Raw genomic sequence first — 15,998 nt, forward strand, 5'->3', positions numbered from 1 at the left:
AACATTTCTTGTAACTGTAAAACAGAAAAAATGATTTATTTCAAATAATTATTTTATTCAAATAGGCATTATATTAAAATGCATTGGTTCTGAGATGTAGAGATTATAGAATGTGCCATCTCCAAATTTCAAAGAGTGCTAATACAGTTGTACACAGAACTATGCAATAAGACCCTTACCTAAACAAGTTATCAGTCTCATCCAAGGTGTATACTGCCATTCATTAAATATTATGACTCAACGAATGAATGCAATTCTGTGACTCCTGGATTCTAATTATCTGTTTGGAACTGTTATAGGTGTTTTTTTTTTGTTTGTTGTTTTAGCTTTTCCCGGTTAGGGGTGGAACTCCGGTCCGCTAATGATTGGCAGTTGATTTTTTATGGTGCTGAGTTGCCAGCCCGACACCCAACCTTCAGCGAAGGCACGCCCATTCATGCATGTCTTTCGGAGACCACTCGACCGCGGGGAGGACATGCAGACTCCACACAGAAGGCACTCCAGCTGAGAATCTATATATTAAATAATATACACGGAACGGCAACGCTAAGACAATATATAAACATGATAAAGTGCTAGCAAAAAAAAAATTTATTAAAATATCCTAGTCCCTTGGTGAAGGACTTTCATAGGATTCATCAACACAGTTTAAAAAACATTAGCAATCAATGGGGTCTGTGAATGCAAATCAATACTTACAAAAATAACACATAAATACGCATTAAGAATACAGTGTCATCAGCTCAATAGAGAATGCATTAACTTTTGATGCTAGAAGATCTGTAAGTTCCAGGTAGCTGGATTAGTTTTCTAAGATTAACACTGAGGTGCAGCAAGGGGGAGGGGAGCTGCACTCCTGAGCGTGCTGTCCTTGGGATGAGATTTTAAACCGAGGCCTATCTACTTGTACTGGTGGTAGTTTAGGTGAATGTGAAATATCTCACCCCATTTATCAAAAAGAGGAGGGGAATTTTCCCAGGTGGCCAAATTTCCCAGAGGCAGTATGAATGCGATCTTGTATCTCCACTGAAAAAATGCCATTGGCCTAGTGGGACTAATCTGGTCAGAATTTGTAATTAACTACTAAGTAAATAAATATGACACTATCACTAATATATGCAAAAAAACACCAACAGCAACCAGGTACCTGTGTCCCAATAAACACAAAATCCAAGTAATAGGAACAAACAGATGACTCAGGTAAGGCTCCACACTCCAGCATAAAAACTCAGGTTTTATTCACAGATAAAACTGCACAAGCACTTTCACAAACTGCTTCATCAAGTTAGATGATTTATATATGTTCATTTAAATTTCTTGGCCATGTCAGGTTAATGTAGCAGTTTAAATGTAAATATTTGTAATAAAAATATATAGATTTTTTATACATGCACTTTTTATATATGTGCATTTTAGTAAAAACGTTGTGTACTTATCATTGTTTTTAAAAGCCTATTAGTTTATAGGAAGTATTCCTTGGGAATGTATTATGTGATCATGAGGCATATCATGTGATTGTTGAACATCAGCTTAGAGTTGTATATAAGTAGGTTAAATTACTAGAGTTTATTAGCATCTGATGAAGCAGGTCTTCCTGCGTAAGTGCTTGCGTTCTGTGATTAAACTCTGATTTTATACTGGAATCTAAGGCCATCTCTGAGTCCTTCTGTTTCTTTTCGATATTCCACTATATTCTGTCCTTCCTCTCTAGACCTCATAAATTTAAAGAATGCCGAAAGCTAACCAACTTCAACTCTAACACATTTAATAATACTCTCGCTACTATAGACTGGTTCTTCCTCTCATCCCTACCTCTAGATGAAGCTGTTCTCCAGTTCAACTCCATCTTCCTAAACATACTGGACTCCCTTGCCCCTCCCAGAACTGTCAGGGTAAAATCATTGTGCTCCCCATGTTTCACCAACTCTACTCGGTCCCTTATCCAAAACAGAGATTCCACATGGAAACACTGGACTAAGACTAAATCTCCCAAGCACTACCAAAAATATAGGGAACTCTGAAATCTAACCAAAAAATATATAAATATCAATAAAAAGAACATCTACCTCTCACCCCAAACTACAGAACCCAGTAATCCTAAAAAATTCTGGAATGCTGTCAACCAAGCTCTCCACCTAGCAAATCCCTCAACTCCCAACCTCACCCCCAATAACACACCCCAAGAAACTGCATCCATTTTCAATGCATACTTCATAGATACCATCAGCAGACTTGTGCAAAGTTCCCACCAAAACAACCCCACACCTCCCACCACTCCCTACCACAAAACAGCCTGTTCTCGCGAAATCCTGTTACAACCAGCTACATCAAAAAACTTCTTCTCGGGGGGTGGAGCCTGAATGGCTAACTGAAAGCAGCAGTATTTTAGAGCTCCATATAACTAGTTAAATAAGACAGGAAAAAATATTCTTTTTTTTTCTTCAAAGTTTAAAATCTTATAGATAAATGACTAATTTACATAATTAGAAACTTTGGTAAAGTTTTACAAATCATTTCCTGTCAAAAAGCTTGGAGATATATTCACTTGTTAAAATGAGCAACTCAAAGAATTCTCACCAGGATGAAACCTTAAAGAAGGAACTACAACAGATGGCATCTACCTTGCAGGAGTTGTCTTTGAAGATGGATGATTTTAAAGCAAACCTGGAAAATCTTAAAACAAGCAGTCAAAAACAGGCTGACACCCTCAAGGAAATGCTACAACAACACCAGACAAGGATAAAAGGAATAGAGGTTTCTCTAAATGACTTAGAAAGCAGACTTAAGGAAGAGGAAACACAGAAAGAACTGCTTCTTAAACAAAACACTTGGTTGGTTAATAAAGTAGATGACTTGGAAAATAGGGAGAGGAGAAATAACATCAGGATTTTTGGATTACCTGAAAACACAGAAGGTAAGGAAGGATATTATTTCCTTTTTATCAAGCTGGATCACTGACTTTTTAAATTTAAAAGAAGGACTTTGTTTTGGCATTGAAAGGGCACACAGAGCTCTTGGGAAACCTGCCACTAACTCAAACTCTCCTCCTAGGTCAATAATTATCAAATTTTTTTCATACTTGATCAAGGAACTGATTATAAGATCTGCTTGGAGGAAGGCACCTCTAAAATATAAACAGAGCCTGATAAGATTTGATGACGACTATTCATCTAGAATAATGGAACAAAGAAAAAAGTGTGGCCAATGATAACGTTTCTGAAACAAAATAACATTAAGGCACAACTTGCATATCCAGCTAAGATAAGAATATTGCATGCCAACGAGATGAGGACTTTTATTGACTTAGAGGAAGCCATGTCATTTATTAAAACTAATAATGTGATTACTTTACCAGAAGATATGGATTGGATGTCACCTTCTCTCAAGAGAACAAAAGAAACAAATGTCTGGACAGATGTCAAAAAGAAGCAAAAGACTGATACTGTTACAGCCAAATCTCTCAAACATCTACTATGATATGAATTATTTTAACATTACTTTAAAGGACCAATTTTCCTGCTTGGAATTTTAAAACAAAGTTAACTGACTACTGGAATTTTTATCTATATTTTTTGAAAATAGATGACACAGAATTTTCACTTTACCTCAGGTATGTAAAACATGGTACCTTTCTTTCACAGAAGGAGGGTTATATAGCGCATAAAATATTTATACTGTAAATCAACATACATGGTATATGTGTATTTTCTCTTAATTTTCTCTTTTCTTTCTCTCTTCTCATTTTTTATTTTAACTGCGTCTTGTCTTCCTTTCTAAATTCTCTCCTATATACTATACTAATATAGTCTGTATATATTTAATAACTCACTATCTATACATAGATAAATAATAGTCTAAAATAATCTAGTTTTAAGGTAGACTAATTGGAATAGTGAACTTAATTAATTATTACAATATTTATTAGATTAATGATAGTCACTGTTATGCTTATTGGGATTGGGGACATGAACGTGATTAACTCAGAAATGTTCCATTCATGTACATATGTCCTTTGAATTATTTCCTTTTAGTATTAACAAATACATAAAAAAGGAGGGAAAAATGTACTGTTGGTTAAAAGAAGTGAAGCTTTCTTCACATTCTATTTGCGTTGCCATAGCAACAGTAAACAACTGCTGCATTTTCTAAGGACACTGTGAATCTGCGAAGTGCATTTAGCCTCACAGATAACAAATAAGAAAAAAGTAATGTTTAGTTATTAAAATGAAAAACAACCTAAACAAGGTAAAATAAATACATAATAGGACAATATGTATTACATGATTTATCCTCATAGGATTACATATTCCTGGAAACAATTTAAATGTTCCCAAACTACATGTGCACTGAAATGTAACTGCTTGATTAAAAAGTATTACTCATTCTAACATGCTGATTCCAAAAGCTGTCTGCACTGTAAAAGTTACATTTTATGTTACTTGAAACTGACAGTCTCTAGAGCACATGAAAATATACATATTACTTTTTGCAACATGTTATTTTTGCAGTTACCTCACATACTGTACAAACTCACTTGGCAACTGATAGCTATTCATTTAAAATATCAGTTTAAATATTAAAAATGCCCTTGAAATGCTATTGACATTTTGACAAAATATAATGTGAACTGTAAAATGAATGACTTGAAAGAAGTGAAGTAATGCATAGATTTCAAAGACAGTTCTTGACATTACAGTAAAAGTAAAAATGTATATTCACAACAAAGTATTGAAATGTTTTAGTCTTCCAGTTAAAATAGCTTACTTTCAACATTTTGCGATATCAGAAATTTTGAAGAGCTAGGAAATTACTATTCTTTGTCTTTATAATGATTATTAGACAGATGTTAGACTCTGCTTAATTTAATGAATTGCGACATATGTTTATGAGGAAAAGTGGACTCAATTACTCACATTGGACTACACATTCCTGGAAACTCAACTGAAATGTTCCCAAATTACTTGTGAATTTAAATGAAACTGCCTGATTAATAAGCATAATTTACTTTAACAACATGAATCCATAAGCTATCTGTTCTATATATGCTACATTATATATGTCACTTGCATATGACAGTCTCTAGAGCACACGAAAAAATACATATTATTTTTGCAACATGCTATATTTGCACTAGTCATACATTCTAAACTAACTCAATTGGCAACTGACAAGTTATTTATTTGAAACATCAGTCTAAATATTAATTGTGCCCTTGAAATATTGTTGCCGTTTTGACAAAACAAAACCTGAATTGAAAAAGGAATGATTTGAAGAAGTGAAGTATTGTACAGATTTCAAAGACAGCTATTGACACTACAATATAAGTAGAAATGTATACATGCAAGGAAAAAATTAAATGCTTTATACTTTTAGTTAAAATAGCTTATTGTTAACTTTTTGCTTTATCAGAAAATTTAAAGAGCTAGGAAATTATTTCTAATTTGTCTTTATAATGTTTACTAAAGTGATGTTAGTCACTGACTTGTTTAATGGATTGCGAATCATGTACAAGGCAGACTACTGAATGTTATTTCTCTTTATCTATGTTTGCTGAATTTCTTTTATTAGTACTGATTTAAAACAAGGGAACAAAAGGGAAGGGAAATCTCTGTTTTAGGTCAAGGGAAGAGAGGCTTAAGAGTATTCTAACTCCCCCGAGAACTCTCTAAGATGCTCTAAATACTATATGATTAATACTTATCTAAGGTAAGTCTTGATTACCATATAGGTACCTTCACATTCATTCTAGACCTGATGTGATTACCCATTCTGTAAGCAGGAGGTGCCCTATGCAGGATGGGAATTGTCAGGGTGATCATAGTTCATTCTTAGACTCTGCTTTGTAAATCTATAAATATGTAAACGTACTGCACACTAGAATGTAGGACGCCTCTACCCAGAGACAGGATTCCGCTGATAAGCCATGTCTTTTCATAAGTGTAAGTTGAAGTTGGTGAGCTGAAGAGTGGGAAAGTAAAGGAAGACAGCACACCTACATTAAATTCATATTTCATTGGTAATCACTCATTGTCTCCTGTAGAGTCCTTTCAGTCAAATTATTTTCGTAATAATCTATTTGTTGTCTTATTTAGTGTATGCTCCTCTGCTGCATTTAATTTATCCAAAATGACATATCTGACATGTTTGGGATCTCTTAAGGGTAACTAAATATTGGATATTTTCTAAGTCAGCATAATAATTGTTTACACTACTAACATTCCATCCTGATATATAAAATACTATAGAACAATAATAGAATAATATAGAATTTCATATCTTTTTTAAGAAAATTCTCCATATAATAATTTAACATATGGAACTCAGTTGATATTGTTGGTTAAAGGTATGAGTGATAACCCATTAGATCTATCTTTATCTGTTGTATTAGGAATGACTTTCATTCCATGTTTAATGGGAAATTCATATTTACTTGTATTTGATACTTTAGAATTAATGTTTTATAGAAGTACGTTTTTAAAGCCTGACCAGAATTTTACCCTACTTATATGTAAAGTAAAAAGAACATTAAATTACACTCCCAAGTTTACACACATAAAAATAACATCTAATGTTATCAGAGAATATGGTATAACTACTATAATCAAAATAAAAAAAAAGAAGAAGCAAAAAGTTTCTTCCAACAATAACTTGAAATGGATTTAACATTCTTATCATTAAATACTAATGGCTTAAATAATGCAAATAAAAGATCAAACTTACTAAAATATTTAAATCTAAATAAGGCACAAGTAGTATTTCTCCAGGAAATGCATTTTAAGACTAATGATAGCTTTATTTGGAGCCCTAAGGACTATACAGTCTTAGCTCAATCCTCCTATAGAACAAAGACAAAAGGAGTATCAATTCTCTGGAAGAAAAACATAATCACTCCAAAAGTTATTTATAAATATGAAGACAAAGAAGGTCTACTAGCATTTGTTATAATTACATTTAATAACAGAATATGGACCTTAGCTAATCTATATTGGTTCCCAGGAATGGGAGCAGGAACGGTTGAAAAACACCTAGATTTTATTTCCAACAATTATAAAGGAAATCTTAAACTGGGAAGAGACTTTAATTGTACCTTAGAAGCTTCTGAAACCACCAAAGACACCAAAGACACCAAAAGACACTAAAGAAGTCTTTTCACATAGCAACTATTTCAAAATCCTTAAAAAAATGGATTGATTCATTTCATTTAATAAACACTTTTAAAGTAAAAGATGATAAATCCTTATTATTTTCCCATTAAGACTATAGATTTGGAACACAAACCAGAATAGACAAATTATTCGTAGTTCAAGATTTACAAACAAAAATCTTCAACTTCTCAATAGTTCCATGCCCCTTCTCAGATCATAACTCTCTGATAATGAAGCTCCAAATAGAGTTTAAACCTTTAATCCTCTCAACTAGAATTCCATCATATATCATGAAAATTAAAGAATTCAGACCCTGGATGTTGTCAGAACTACAACTGTTTCTTGAAATTAATAATACAACAGAAATTAGTAGAGTCATGGTTTGGGACTCATTAAAAGTGTATTTATTTGGCAAGACCCTTAGCTGGTACAAAAACAAAGTTATAGAGTGGGAATCTGAATCATTAGACTTGCAATCCAGACTCTTGACAGCAAACTCTAAAAAAAAAAAAAAAATCAGAATTGTCCAGAAGTTAAAAAAGAAATAGAGGAATTAAATAAAAAATATAATGAAATTCTAACACACAAAACTTGTCTAGCCTTGGAAAAATTAAAAATAAACTCATTAGCCACCTCCCCCAGATATCTACATAACTTATCTACAAGAATTAAAAATACAATCTAAAGCAAATAACATTAGTAGTATATATCATGAAAAGAAAGGGAAAAAAGTATCAGATATAGGAGACATCCTTGAAGCATTTTGGTTCCACTATATGGAACACTTCAAAAAAGAAGATTTAGAAACCAACCAAATAAACTTAGATACAAACCTTATTAATATAAAAAAAATGCTGAAAACTTAAAACTAGACCTACAAAAACCTATATCCTACAAAGAAATTGTTGACAAGATAAAAGAAAGTAAATCTAACAAAGCTCCAGGGATAGATGGTATAATTACGGAAATTTACAAACTCTTCCCTTCAACAGTAATCTCCCTTTTTCATAAAACTTTGCTAGAAGTCCAGTCAGAAGCAAAAATACCACCCTCATGGAAATATTCTCTTATAACACCAATTCTAAAAGATACTAAACCATCAGACCTGTGCACCTCATACAGACCTATATCATTGCTGAATAATGATTACAAAATATTCATGTCAATCCTAGCTAACAGAATGAAAATTCCACTTTCAAAGACAATTAATAATGATGAAACTGCATTTTTATATAACAGGCACACACATGATAATATTAAAAGGATACTTATTCTTATAGATTATGTGAATAAAGAAAATAGAGAAACACTTGTAATTGGATTAGACATAGAAAAAGCCTTTGATTCCCTCAACTAGGAATATCTATTTAAAACTTTAGCATTATATGAATTTCCTCCTCCCTTCATCTTATTACTAAAAAACATATATATTAGTAACTTAGCCTACATTAAATTAGGTCCTTTCACCTCAGAATCTATCCATATAACGAAAGGTACTAAACAAGGATGCCCCCTTTCTCCTATTTTATTTGATTTGGCTACAGAAATACTTGCAGAAATAATACACAATAATCCAAGAATAAAAGGAATAAAAGTCTATGACCAGTACATATCTAAAATAATGTTTTTTGCTGATGATATTTTATTAACCCTATCAAACTCCAGAGAGTCATTAGGAGAGCTATAAGAAGTAATGGAGAAATTTTATAATATTTCAGGTCTACACTTTAATAGATCAAAATCAAAATTTATATTTTTAAATAAGAAAAAAAGACCTACAAGTTACAGATAAATCCATCATAGGAAAACAAGAACTTACACTAAATTATTTAGGAATAGTGTTATTCAAAAATATAAACGAAACAATATTAATAAATTATAAAAATATTATTGAAACAATAAAAATATATATAGAAAAGTGGTACAAAATTGTATTAACTTTTGAAGACAGACTGCAATTAATAAAAATGGTCTTATTGCCAAAATACTATATATGTAGCATTAGCAAAACTGTTAATTCCTGAAAGATGCATTCTTAAAGAAATAAACTCATGTTTAAAAAAAAATTTATGGTATCCCAAAAAGAATAGAGTAGCTCTAACTCATCACATTAGACCCTGGAAACAAGGAGGACTGAACTTCCCAGAAATAGAAACAGATGTAAAAGCATCTGCGCTTAAAACTACAATAGACTGGATAAACCCAAATTATTTTGCCAACTGGAAAGAATTACCAATGGCTATATTAACAAATGAATTTAATCTGTTAAAAAAAAAATAATAGTAGACAAATCAAACAAACCCTGATACATACTATGCATAAGTACACAATATAATATAACAAAACCTTCTAAAACAACACTGATTAATCATTACATCAATTCCTTTAGGAAACTTATCAATGCAAACATAGATCTAAAACTTTGGTTTGGCCTTTTAACCCCATTTGCCATCACTAAGAACTTACCTCACAAAATATATAGGGAAACAATAACCTCCTGGGAACAAAATGGATTCTTATGCTGGTTTCAATGTGTAAATAAATTAAATGTTTTAGACATACATATGATAAAAATTGCTTACAATATTCCAACACAAAACTGGTAAACCTTACAAAGCATTTTAATGTACAATCAGGATTTATGCAGATTAATTAATAATTCCTCATTTAAAGATATCCCAAATCTAATAAGTTTTCTGCATGAATTTATATATAATAGTTGTGAAAAGAACAATTCCATTTCAAATCTATATAAAGAGTTAATAACATATAAAACAATTCCCAAACCATCATACTGGCAGTTCTTAACAAAAGGTCAGTCATTGCAGTTAACAGAAGAAATTAAAAGTGACATACAAACGTATCTCTGCTGAAGGTGTTGGTCTTCCCATACCCACCCTCCCTATTCCTGTGTTGTTGTTTAAATTTGGAGGCTTTTGCAGTTGCCCGCCCCCACTGTAGATTTGATCTGGGACACTCCCCCCAGTCCCATCTCTTTACCTCATTCTACCTAATAGACTCCTCCTGCACTTGTTTTTAGTCATTTTTAATTTAATTGCATTTTTTAAACTGTTTGGTCTAACATTGCTACATACTCAAGTGTGCTAGCCTGCACTTCATTTGAATTGTTTTTACTGCTGTTTTAGCTACCTTTCTGTATATATATATATATATATATATATATATATATATATAAACCTTTCCTGTAACTAGTGTATTCCAGATTCAGATTTGCTGTATCCAGGACTGTATGTGAGCTTCTGAGCCCCCCCTAAGCTTTCTGTGTTGGAGGGAAGCCTTCTAGCTTATCAGTGGGAGTGGTAAGCACTAGGTATCCTATCTACCACATAAGGAGTGGTTCTGGCCCAGAAATTGTAGTTATTGGCCATTTGGGCAGTTTTTCCATCTCTCTCAACTTTCTGATTTAAAAGCCCACATTTGCACTGGTTTCCCTCCTTTCCTGTAACTAGTTTAGTCCAGATACAGATTCTTAGTTTTAGCATTTGAATTTGCTTATTCATGATCAGCACTTGTTCAGAACTTGTAAGCACTAAATAACCTACTAATTACTACAGCACTCAACACTCCTCATTACCTAGAGGAAAACAGTTTTGGTACTTACTTTCCTCACTTGCTTAGAGAAAAACAGCTCTTGTACTCACTTTCCTCACTTATCTAGAGGAAAATAATTTTTTATTCATCCATGTCCAAGGGTCAGCTCCCAGTGTTCTCTCCTGTCTATGATGAATCTGGGCATCTTGGGGCAATGTAGAAATTGCCTCATGTACACAGACAACCCTCTCCTCTTACCACCCACCACTACAACCTGTGAGAGATGCACTTATCTAGTCAAACTGGAGGTAAAGCTCTCCCCAATCAAGACTGAACTTGACAGTCAAGAGGAGAAGGTAAACACTCATCACATAGTCTCACCAAATCTACACCACCAAAATCCACACATAGAAACACAAAAACATTCGCAGAGGCTCTCAATAATAATCTGCTCAAGCAACAGAGATGTCCATAGCAGAAATGCAAGCAACCTCCACCCCCCCCAACACAACCCAAACGACACATAGCCCGCAGACTCAGTGTGCCACTCAACCACAGCCAATAAGGCAAAACAACGTACCCAGCACACTAGTCATAGGTGACTATATATACAGGCACACTGATGTCCCACTCACCAAGCTAAACAAGGAGAAGGTTACTGTCAGCTGCCTGTCGGGTGCCAGGATCCGCCACATAACCCACGCACTCAGGTCACTCCACAACAAGTACAAATATGACTCTGTCATTGTCCATGTTGGTGTGACTGACCTGAGATGTACCTCCCTGGACTACATGAAAAGAGACATGGAAGAGCTCTCCGATCTTGTAGCCCAGGCAGGTATGACCCTAGCCCTGAGTAGCATTCTGCCATCACCCAGAATGATGCCGCAGTACAAGGACAAAATGATTGACTTCAACAATTGGCTAAGCTTCTGGTGCCATTCTAAAGGGATCCAGTATCTGTCTGCCTGGGATGACATGGTCGACAGACCACGATGCTTTGCCAGAGATGGCCTGCACCTGTCACCCCTGGGATTCCGGATATTGGCTAAGGTTCTTGCCGCCCCTATAGTGCCTTTTTTAGGCAAGGTTCAAATGACAAATTCACCACCATAACAGGAACAGGCAAGCAAAAACTGAGGATGATGCTACTCAATGCTAGAAGTCTAAATTTCAAAATGCACTCACTCGAGGCACTCTTTAAAATGGAGAACATTGATATCTGTGCAGTGACTGGGACCTGGTTCAAGGCTCCAGAGATCACCTCTGCACTACCAGGCTATAACTCATACCACACTTTTCGGCCATGTAACCTAGACCGGAACACCAAAGGCAGAGGTGTGTCCATAATCATTAAGGATATCCACACCTCCAGGCTAGTTGCTCAGCATAATGCAGCTGAGCTTATCCAATTGCAACCAATGCTGGGCAAAACTGCAATCCAAATTGTAGCTTGCTACAGATCACCCACCATGCCCCAGGATTCCCACTCCTCTTTTCTTGATGTACTGGACAATATTAGGGTTCAACCAAACACCCTAATAATGGGCGATTTCAACTACCCACCATTAACTGGGAAAACTACTCATGTACCAACTCCTTCGCTCAACGCTTTCTGGAATTCATAAACTCCAATGCCCTGGATCAACTTATCCACACCCCCACCAGGGGCAACAATATCTTAGATCTAGTCATTACCAGCATGAGTGACCGGTGTTCCACACCTGAAGTCAACGCCTCATTGGTCCGATCTGACGATAAGCTACTTACCCTAGATATCCACATCCTGCCCCCACCCCCCATTAAGGAAAGCATGGTAAAAAAATTCTCCAAAGCCAACTTCATGCTTCTTAAGACAGAAGTGGTGAACTTCATGACACCCATGCAGATGGACAATACAGTTACGACTACTGAATCCTACACAATTGCACTTTATAAGCACTTACATGAGTGCATGGATCATGCTATCCCAAACAGAACCAAGACGCTATCCTCCAAAAAAAGGAAGCCAATCTGGTGGTCCCCTGCCATAAACAAACTGTACAACAGAAGGAAGAAACTGTTGCGAAAGAGAGTAAAATCCCATGAGTGGAGGAGCTCCCTGGTCAGCCTCAGTAAGAAGCTGCGATTCCTGATAAAATCCTCCACAGCTAGCTACGAAAACAAAATCACCACTGATTCTAAAGACAACCCACAAAGTATTTTATGACTATGTCAAGAATCTCAATGGCAACACTCAGATCTGCTCTGAGTTACAGCACAATGGCACTTTATATATAGACCCAACTGATATTGCCAACATCCTGGCAGATAGGTTCAGTGCTAACTTTACCTTCCTTTCACCCCCTAAAAAGTCCATCTCTATACCGGAAGAATGCAAAGTTCCTGTAATCCTGGCTGCACAGGTAATAACCACACTCTCCAAAGCCAAGAACACAGCATCCATGGGAATTGACAACATCCCAGGCTGTGTTCTACACGAACTACAGAACGAACTGGCACCCCACATAAGTACCATGTTCAATCATAGCCTCACCTCAGGCTTTGTGCCTGCTGAATGGCGGAGAGCGATGGTTATCCCACTCCACAAGGGGGGAGCCACCATGGACCCTGGGAACTACCGCCCCATTAGCCTGACAAGCCTGGTCTGCAAGGCCATGGAACGTATCATCATGGAACTTATAAACAAAGACTTTGGTAATCTCCAAACTCTGGACCCCACCTAGTTCGGGTTTGTAAAAGGCAGATCATGTCTCCTAAACCTGATAGACTTCTTTGAGACAGTCAACAAAGCTGTAGACAAGGGTAAGGTGGTTCACACAGCCTATCTAGATCTTGCCAAGGCTTTCGACACCATCCCTCACTCTGGAATTATAGATAAACTCACTATACTAGGTATAATTCCCTATGTCACAAGATGGGTCGCCAACTGGCTCGCTGACAGAACCCACTCTGTGAAAGTAGCAGACTTCAAATCCGACTTCAGACCAGTGACAAGTGGAGTACCACAGGGTTCAGTCCTGGGTCCTCTCCTGCTTGGTATCTACTTCTCTGAAGTACAGGCTAACACAGAAGGTCTTTGGCTAATGAAGTTCACAGATGACTGCAAACTAGGAGCCATAATCAAAACTCCTAACGATGTGGACATCCTATAAAAGGGCCTCACTGAGACAGATGCCTGGTGTCAAAGCCATGGGAAAAAGTGCATTGTCATCCCCTTTGGTAAAAACTCTGTACCTGTGAACTATAACATAGGCGGTAGTATACTTAACACCGAAAGTGTGATAAGAGACCTTGGGACACAGGTGGACAGTAGTCTCTCCTTTGATAATCACATCATCACAGTAGTCAGGAAATCCTTCTATGTGGCACACCTCATCACAAAAGGTTTCTCATCCAGAAAAAAAGAAGTCATTGTTCCCCTCTATTCATCACTCATTAGACCCATTATAGAGTACAATGCCCCTTTTGGCATGTACCTCACAAGACATCTACAACAACTGGAAAGGCCACAGAAATACCTCACAAAGAGGATTACCGGCCTCAAACAGATGCCCTACGCATACTGTCTCAAAAAACTCCAGCTTTACTCCATCGCATATCACCTACTCAGAAGTGATCTCTGCCTAACATACAAAGCTATGTCAAACCCAGAGCTGTTGGACATGCTCCACTTAAAGAAATCCCAATCCCTCCGAGCTACACGCTCTAGGGACCTAAACCTTGTCACCACAATAAACAGAACATGCCGGAGGGAAAGATTCCTGTCCCAGAGACTTCCCATACTCTGGAATAAACTACCTATCTATATCAAACAAAGCTCCTCATTAGCACTCTTCAAGAAAAATCTTGATGATTGTATGGGAAATAGGAAATTCACCCTGGGGATTACCTCTGTGGCTCTGCGCGACAATGGCACAGGAAAATAATTTTCTTGGGTGGTAAAAACCAGGGTACCTTTTTGGCTGGGCTTGTAAAGGCCCCAGGGCCGATAGCCTAGTACCTACCTATGAACCTATGAACCTATGAACATCTTACTATCAGTTAATTACACCTCTAACACATAATACTGGAAAATATTTAACTGGAAATACTTACATAGAGCATTTTTAACACCAGATAGAACTAAAAAGATCACTAATACTAAAAATGTTTTTTGCTGGAGGTGTGAAAAGTCAAATAAAGCAGATTGGATTCATATTTTTTATGAATGTAATAAAATTAATTCATATTGGAATGGAATCAATCATTTTTTATAAGCTTTATTTAATGAATCCTTTACCTTAAATAAAATATTGATAATACTAAATGTAAATGAAGGTCCCTACCTGAATAAGACAAGTATGTATTTGTTATGGACAATACTTGCTATATCTAGGAAATGCGTAACCAGAAGGTGAAATTCAAATACACCCCCGACCTTGGAAGAATTCTACACTTTACTGAAGACAACTGCATTGATGGAAATAAAAGTCAAAGAACTACGAATTTATCCCAGGCCATTGGTAAATAATTATTGGAAGAAAGTTATATCTTTGTTGGACACTCTGCAATAATCAATATTGTATCTCTGATAGCTGATCTGTGAATTCTATATTTAATAACATATGGTGTATATAATTGAAAGTCAGGCTATTATAAATATTGTATATAGTTGTTTAAAATGATATTTAAAAATATTATGTAAATGCTATTTTAATTGAAAATAAAAAAACTATTTGGGAAAAAAAACATTTCTTCTCAAACTTAAACCATGTTCCCCATCAGCTGACAACCTGCCATCTGTCTTCCTAAAGGCTGCTGCTAACTCCATAGCATGTCCTGTCTCTGTAGATCAATGTGTGTGTATGTACCTTTAAGAAGCTTTCCAAGGCCTTGCACAAGTGTATAAATACTGAGGACATGCAAGCTAGACTGCCATTTTGTTGTAAGCATGTATGTATGTAAGGTCTGTCTGTTAGCTAGTTCATTTGTATTTTATGATGCTGCTATCCATCCTGATGTATTTCTATGTTTTAAAACATCTAAACAAAATACCCTGCCTGCTTGTCACGTATGTGTGTGTGTGTGAGAGAGAGAGAGAGAGAGAGAGAGGAGTGACATGGTGTCAGAAGAGGCATGTCTAAAGGGCAGGAAGTTTGAGGTGGCATGGCTAAAATGACTTAAGGCACTTACTTGGAGCTGGAGGAATATACAGCAACGAATCACCCTATAATGTGCAAACTTTGTAAAACAGGTCAGAAATGAATTTCAGATATTAAACTTGCTCACCACTATTCTTTTTTGTAAAATATGAAACGA

At 35.7% G+C, this 15,998-nt stretch overlaps 1 protein-coding gene across 1 annotated transcript in view; it reads right to left on the reverse strand.

The window, feature by feature from the left end:
• Nucleotides 1-15,998, reverse strand: part of LOC122796789 (C-type lectin mannose-binding isoform-like) — a 525,560-nt gene that overhangs the window by 1,380 nt on the left and 508,182 nt on the right. Inside the window, exon 5 of the mRNA XM_044065519.1 lies at nucleotides 1-14. This exon is cut by the window's left edge and continues 1,380 nt beyond it. Within this exon, the coding sequence (XP_043921454.1) occupies nucleotides 1-14 (14 nt within the window). The remainder of the gene's footprint in view (nucleotides 15-15,998) is intronic.

Source organism: Protopterus annectens, chromosome 3.part0 (assembly GCF_019279795.1).
Source record: "Protopterus annectens isolate FY-2018-M chromosome 3.part0, PAN1.0, whole genome shotgun sequence".
In the NCBI taxonomy this organism is placed as follows: domain Eukaryota; kingdom Metazoa; phylum Chordata; order Ceratodontiformes; family Protopteridae; genus Protopterus; species Protopterus annectens.